The 7862-nt window shown below is 44.0% G+C and overlaps 1 protein-coding gene and 1 non-coding gene across 2 annotated transcripts; both read left to right on the top strand.

Moving 5' to 3' along the window:
• The first annotated feature begins 2238 nt into the window (after positions 1-2238).
• LOC130194131 (excitatory amino acid transporter 3-like) lies at positions 2239-3232 on the top strand. Its single transcript, XM_056415025.1, has 4 exons — positions 2239-2426; positions 2614-2748; positions 2841-2983; positions 3102-3232. The coding sequence occupies exons 1-4, from the start codon at positions 2239-2241 to the stop codon at positions 3230-3232; spliced, it is 597 nt and encodes a 198-aa protein (XP_056271000.1).
• Positions 3233-3275: 43 nt separating this feature from the next.
• LOC130194580 (5.8S ribosomal RNA) lies at positions 3276-3429 on the top strand. The gene has a single exon (XR_008831907.1). It is a non-coding gene; the product is annotated as a 5.8S ribosomal RNA (ribosomal RNA).
• Positions 3430-7862: the final 4433 nt, after the last annotated feature.

Below are 7862 nucleotides of genomic sequence, written 5' to 3'. Positions count from 1 at the left end.
GAGTTGTTCCATCCGGGCTTTTGCCAAACAGGTCATACACGCCTGGGACGTAGACTGATGTGACCGCGCATCCCAAGCTATTACCCTTAAATACACAAAAATAATATTTGCAGTTGCAGTGGGAACTAAACTAATATAATAATGTAAAATTGAATGTTTCTTCCAAAACATGTGCATGCATCTAACAATACATACAAGTGATTTTAAAACGTTCTGCCGTGTGAGTTACATTACCAGTAAACTCTCCGTGTCACGTAATCCAGGCTACAGCACCGAGCTGCAGGCCAGGTCCAAGCCCGGGACACGGGGTTGGAGAACATGTTGTCATTCTTTTTTTCTCTTGACTTTTTATTTTATGTTCACGTTATGCTGGAGTCCAGCGTGTTGTATATGTCTCAAGACCCGTTTAGGGAGGGAGTTGTTCCATCCGGGCTTTTGCCAAACAGGTCATACACGCCTGGGACGTAGACGGGTGTGACCGCGCATCCCAAGCTATTACCCTTAAATACACAAAAATAATATTTGCAGTTGCAGTGGGAACTAAACTAATATAATAATGTAAAATTGAATGTTTCTTCCAAAACATGTGCATGCATCTAACAATACATACAAGTGATTTTAAAACGTTCTGCCGTGAGAGTGAGTTACATTACCAGTAAACTCTCCGTGTCACGTATCTGCTGGAGCTGCCTGCCTGAATAAACGGCTGGTTGATCCAAAACAAGTGACTGAATAAATAATACAAGAGTACGCAACTGCTACACGCAGGGAGGCTGGTGTGAGGCTGCCGTGTCGTTGGCGGCCTCCATCCTGCTTGGCACCTGCTACCTTGGTAGCCCCACTCCAGGCTACAGCACCGAGCTGCAGGGCGGTTCGAGCCTGTGACGCACACTCGAAGAAAAAGGGTTAACCCTACCCTAAACCAAATGCAAAATAAAGTTACAAAATTAATCTAATATGTACACTAAACTTAAAAAAAATGTAGAGGGCTAACCCTGTTGCTACTAGACCAGGGGTGGGCAAACTTTTTGACTTGCGGGCCACAATCGGTTCTAAAATTTGACAGAGGGGCCGGGCCAGGAGCATTTGGACATGCAATGTAATTTATTAAACCAGGAGATTGCGTCTGTTTTTTATACATTTCAATTGAAGGTGCGAAGTTAAAGAATCAATCAACATTTACTGGAAAAAGAAAAATGGAATCACTTTCAAAACATTATTACCCAACGAAATAATTAAGCTCAATAATTTCTAATTGTTTTAAACCCCGCAAAATAATGGACGGATTGTCTCAGCTCTCTATATAATGAGGCACAATTGTCCTCAGGTACAAGTGGAAAGAGAAAATATGGCCCTAAAGCTGAAAACTGAAGTTTGATTTTTAATAATTCTTCATATCATCTGAAAACAGACCGTTACTCATGTGGACGAACTGTTTTGGTGTTTGAAATTGGTTCACCAAAGGTCATAGGTTCACAAAAGCAGTGAAATATCTGAATACAAAGCTAGATACATGTAAATAAATGTGGAAAACTAAATTTTGTATTATCGTTTTTTGAGTAAAAATGATGTGGTCTGTCACACATTCACCAAAATGATAAAGATGGGACTGAGAAATTACTTCATATTCCAGATAAAGCTTCATGGGGTGTGTGCAAATAAAAAATGACCATTACTTTTTCTTTTTTTTAAATAAATATGTATTGCACATAAATAAATAAAAAAATCTACATTTTATACTTTCAGTATAACAAACTGTAAATGCTGGCTATTTCACTACAAATATCCTGTAAAAAAATCTTTAAAAAAAAAAAGTATCTGGTGGATGAACATACAGACACAGACTAGAAGCACAGCCTCAAATATCCTCGTACCTGGAGGAGATCACCAGAGCAGTCATTAAGGCAGGGAGAACGCCCTTCATGAAATGCCACGGGTTACGTCTCACGAGCCGAGTGATCCACTGCTAAGAGTTGTATTTCTCTTTGTTTTGGAAGGCTCACACCACCACGATCAGCCAAGTCCAGAGATGGCAGAATGTCTCTGAAGGGGCCCCAGATGTTTCCAAAGGCTGCCTGCTTCCCTCTCACATTATACAAGATCTTTTCAGGTGTCTGCCAGATACTTTGAAAACAAATATTGTAAAGCAACTAACACCAAAGGGATTTCACGTGTGTGATTGCTCTCGTGTGCCTTGTGCGTGACGAGAAAGCGTGCACTGTGTCTCAAAGCCCGACCATGTCGTCCATCGCTCTGCGATACCGTGTGGAGGAAAACGACGTGGACCCGCGAATCGCCCACTTCTTGCTGCCCATCGCGGCCACCGTCAACAAGGACGGGTCGGCCCTTTACGAGGTGGTCGCCGTCGTGTTCCTCGCCCAGCTCAGCGGCATCGAACTGAGCTTGAGCAGGATCATTGAAATCAGGTGTGTCGCGGTTAAATCTCTCTTCGGTCCTAGAGTGAAAACGGTGTCAAAAAACCATCCGTAGTTGCATTGGTCAGGAAGACATAATACGGCATGTTTAAGACATGAGAAGAACCGTTTTGCATGACTGTGTCTTCATAAACCGACTCGAGTCGCTCAGTGAGCAGCCGGTGTGTTTCATCTGCAGCGTGTTAGCGGACATCTCCAGCATCAGCGCAGCAGGGACCCCGGCGACGGGAGCCGTGACAACCCTCTTTGTTTTGGAGGCGGTGGGATTACCCACAAAGAACGCCTCCATCTTGTTCGCCGTGAAATGGATCCTGTAAGTTCCACTGCTTTCATCGAATCGTCATCAACAGCGTCACGCAGATGTATTCTCTGCTTTCATAGCACACGACGGTTTCCCTCTTTCAGAGACCGCCTCAAGACGGTCGTTAATGTAGGGTCGGACTGCGTATGCGTGGAAATTGTCGACGTCCTGTCCCAAAGGGAACTGGAGGAAGAAGAGCAGGTGACCTTCTCACCACGTATATGGGATATAGGGATCATTAGTATTAGTATTAAGTTTTGTGTTTTATAATTATTAACTCTTACCCCTTTTCCCCTTTAGTATTAGTATTTATTTTTCAAGTATTTAGTTTTGTGTTTTATTATTATTATCTCTTTCCCCTTTAGTAGGCATCTCCAGCCTCTGCGCAGCAGGGATCCGGGCGACGGGAGCCGTGACCACCCTCTTTGTTTTGGAGGCGGTGGGATTACCCACGGAGAGCGCCTCCATCTTGTTCACCGTGAAATGGATCCTGTAAGTTCCACTGCTTTCATCGAATCGTCATCAACAAAGAGAAATACAACTCTTAGCAGTGGATCACTCGGCTCGTGCGTCGATGAAGAACGCAGCTAGGTGCGAGAACTAATGTGAATTGCAGGACCCATTGATCATTGACACTTCGAACGCACCTTGCGGCCCCGGGTTCCTCCCGGGGCTACGTCTGTCTGAGGGTCGTTTCGTTGACCGCGTCTTGTCGCCAGGGCGGGGATCGGCTCTCGTAAAAGGCGTCAGGGTTCTGCGGCGATGTCGGCAAAGTTAACCCTAACCCTAATTATGTTGTGTTTTTTTTCCTTTTCACACAGGGACCGCATTGGGCTTCTCCATGAAGATGTTCCACCCATATTCAGAAGAGTCACTACTACCTCCGCCTACCCGGAGAGCTGCTGATGGGGAGCCTCAAGAGTGTCTCTCTTCCTCTTATGATGACGAGTGTCATATTAGGTAAACCCGAGGTTCACTTCTCCCTCCCGTATCTAGTATCCATCTTCTACATAGGGAATACAGAAGGAGGGTACCATTTCAACCCTGCTTTCTGGCAATGCTTTTCATTTAAATCACAGGCACCCTTGTATACGCGCATATCATTATTTTATTATCTTTTATTTTATTTTTGGGTTGGGTACCCGGAGGGGCGCGACGGAGGACGGCCCCGGTTGCGGGTGGAGCGCCCGGCGGTATTTGTCCCGTCTGACAAAAACATATGCTTGTCTCACAGAACTGCGGCCTCCGGAAACAAAAATCAAAAAAGAGAAATACAACTCTGAGGTGGCTCGTGGGCTCCGGCCGCGTACTTTACAGCGACCAATGAAGTCGTGACCTAATTTTTAAAATGACTATTTAAACTATCGTTTCATGAAGTCACGAACCATGTCGACCAGCGGCAGCACGCGTGCCGCTTCTGACGCTCACCTCTAACACGTGCTTGCAGGGTTGATGCTGGTACTGGTGGTCAAGCCTGGGGCGGCTTACACCGAGGACGAAAACTATCAGCAGGCGGAGGTAGAGTTCGCCTTCATCGACTACTTGATGGATCTCGTGAGGTGAGAAGGAAGTGCCATGACATCGGAGTTCAAGCTGCATTCAGTGTGCGATTTGTCAACATTTGTAAACTGCCTAATCTGTTTCACTCTTTACTCTTAAAAGGAACGTGCTCCCAAGTGCTACCAACACGCTGGGCCTGGTCGTGTTCGCCCTTTGGGTTGGACTGGCCCTGAAGAGCATGGGGCAAAGTGGCCAGGTCATCGTGGAACACATGAAGACCATCAACGCGCTGTGCAAAGAAGTCCTCAAATTGATCATGTGGTGAAGTAAAAAAGCTTATTCCATACCACGCTGCAATATTCCACCTATTTACAGAACTTGAGTAAAGATCCCGCAGCGTAGTGTTTATGCTCCTCTTTGACTTTTAAAAACAGGATCTTTTCTTCTGGTAGGGTTTTCTATTAGAACAGAAAGTATATTTCCCCCTGCTACTCTTAGTTAAATAAAAATCAAATACAAATAACCAGTTAGTGTTTCAGATAATTGTTGCATTTCGTACAATATTTATTCCCAATCATATTTGTTTTCCCCCCTTTTCCTTTTCTTTTGGAGTAATATTGCATTATCAGACTACTGTCCCAAGTTATTGAGGTTCCCTCTGCTTTTCTTTTTGTGTGTTTTCTCCAGGTTCTGGCCATTTGGATTGAGCTCTATAATTGCCAGTAATATATTTGCGGTTTACGACCTGGAAACCATCGATAAACTGGGAGAGTTTGTGTTGGTGGTTATTGTCGGGTACGCTCTCCTTTCCTCACGTGCACCAACATACGAACAACGTGCTTGTTCTTTTGGTTTGTCAAGCACACGCACGCCATTGTTTTCACTATCAGACTAAAACACACCAAATGGGCCTGAAGCCTTCTGCTAATTTCCTGTCATCATTGTGTCTTGAACTGTGTTTCAGACTCCTCATCCGGGTTAACTTTGCCGACATCGCCGCAGACCCCTGACGCCTTTTACGAGAGCCGATCCCCGCCCTGGCGACACGACGCGGTTGGGGCGCACTGAGGACAGTCCGCCCCGGTCGACAGTCGCGCAGGGGGCCCCGTCCCTCCGCACGCGGGGAGAGAGGGCGCAGCAAGTACTATGTCCACGGCCCCGGGAAGCGGCGAGGTCCGGGCAATGGGCGCTGTAAAGCACGCGGCCGGAGCCCACGAGCCACCTAAGAGTTGTATTTCTCTTTTTTGATTTTTGTTTCCGGAGGCCGCAGTTCTGTGAGACAAGCATATGTTTTTGTCAGACGGGACAAATACCGCCGGGCGCTCCACGGAGGGAGTCATTGAACCCCCCGCCACCCTCCCGCAGAGGAGATGGTGTCGGGTTGGGTACCCGGAGGGGCGCGACGGAGGACGGCCCCGGGGTTGGGGTTTTTCTTTGGTTAGCTGATCGAGGGGGGTTGGTGGTTCTATCCCCGCCCTAGTCGATGTGTCCTCGAGCAAGACATTCAACCATGAATTGCATCGATACGGTGGATGAATGTAACATGTAAAGTGTCTTTGAGTACCGTAAAAAGCGCTATATATATATATATATATTAAATGGATTATTATTAATCTGTGCCCTAAAACTAAAATACTCACATAAATGTTGTTTCGGGTAAAGATGATGGAACACAATCACAGAACACAATCTTCTTAAAAATACTAGAATGAAAGATTTTACAACTCAAGAAGTCGTTAAAGTTACACAGAAACATTCGTTTTTATCGAGGTAAACCGAGAAATATGGTATTCAATAAATCAATAAACCAGGGATGTGCGCTTGGGCTTCTCTGATTGGCCAACCCAACAATAACAGAAGCACTCTGGTAAAAAAGTCTGAAAATGTGGACACTTCTCAATAGCTGGGCATTTCTCTTGGACTCCGCCTTAAAATCCTGTCTCGTGCATCGGGAGGGACACCATCAGAATTTATATTCACGCAATGTGTTATGCATACCTGCAAACTTGTCACCTTTCGGTGAAATTCACCGTTTTGAACTCAAAATAGGTCATCCACGTGAATCGTGGAGATCCGAAGAGTTTTTGTTTTGGGGGTGTCACCTGGCCCGCTGCCGTTGAGATTGCAGTGAGACGCGGAGAAAAGTGTGGAGTGGTGCTCTTCGCAATAAAACATCTTTGATGGGACGTGACGCGTCTCGGCCAATCAGCGTTCAGATGTCCACAGCGTTTGGGGGTTCAGGTTAGCTTGAATGTTAGCCCGCTACATCTACTCCTGTCACGCTGCACGGTGTAGCGATGCTAACAAAGTACCCGTACGTTAAACACTGATTTAGCATATTTTTAGTATCGATACTTCATTAAGAGAGCGATCAGAGCGCACGCGCTGCTCCGTGTCGAGCTGTCTGCGCACACTGCGCTGCGCAGCTCACAGCGAGAGAAGTGGCGCAGCTTTAGAGACTTCGGCTTAAAAAATTAAAAGATGCCAGAAGTGAAATGTTTCAGTCTGTAAAGTTGTGTAACTCTCCAGCTGCTCATCCTGATGAACTGTGGATCATCTGGTCAGAGACTAACGGCCTCATAGTGTATAATCAATGCTATGATGGAACCATGTAGTTTCATTCATATCTGGCTGTATGAATACTCATATTACTGTCATTTGTTAAGTGTTGAAAAAGTTGGTAAAAAGTGAACCATACAGATGTTTTATTTATTACTATTATAGATAAATATACCAGTCTCGTAATTATGGTACCATATTGTTTGTATGGTGTATTGAATTCTGGTATCGGGTATCATGATATTTATGGCAGGTATGTAATATGTATAGAAGTTATAATATGAGTATCGTGACAAACAGGTAGAGACAGAACAGATTCAGGGAGAAGTCCATGAGGACTGTTCAGGCAAAAAAAAAGGAAGTTGGTTCATGAATGACTTTAACCATATTATATATAATGACAATGTATATTTGTTATTACTATCATTACAGGGCTGAGTCAGAGCGGAGAACCTTTTGTTCTTAAACTGTTTATTATCATTATTTAGATTTGTGGTCAGAACAATAAAATGACTAGTTGTGGTTCTAAAAGCTTTGAGGCTTCAAACAACGTGGATGTGGTGTGGTGAAAAAAAAAAAAAAAAGTCACCTGCACCCCCCCCCCCCGTTGTCACCTTTTTCACCCCTCATGAGTTTGCAGGTATGGTTATGAATCAAATGATATAATAAAGCAGAATGTAAAAAAAACAAGTACAAGTTATGCCAAATGTTACTTTAAAGTACAAAAGTGTGAGCATCAACATATACTTAAAGTACCAAAAGTATACTCAATAAGCAGAATGGCCATTTCCTATAACCGATATCATTGGATTATTATTATTATTAACATGTGTTGTTAATCTGATTCAAACTACTTGATATACTTAATAATTAGACTATTATATATATATATATATATATCATATTGTATCAGTTGATTTGTATTTTGTATTAGGAATCTGAATCTGCTAAATTAGCTCATAATAATTGTGTAAAACCTGTGTAGTGACGTTAGAAGAACAACAATTCCCCTCTGAGATGTATGAGCATATACTGTATAGAAGTATAAAGTTACAGAAAATGTAAGT

Source organism: Pseudoliparis swirei, chromosome 5, assembly GCF_029220125.1.
Source record: "Pseudoliparis swirei isolate HS2019 ecotype Mariana Trench chromosome 5, NWPU_hadal_v1, whole genome shotgun sequence".
Lineage (NCBI taxonomy): Eukaryota > Metazoa > Chordata > Actinopteri > Perciformes > Liparidae > Pseudoliparis > Pseudoliparis swirei.
This window is presented reverse-complemented; position numbering and strand designations above follow the sequence as displayed.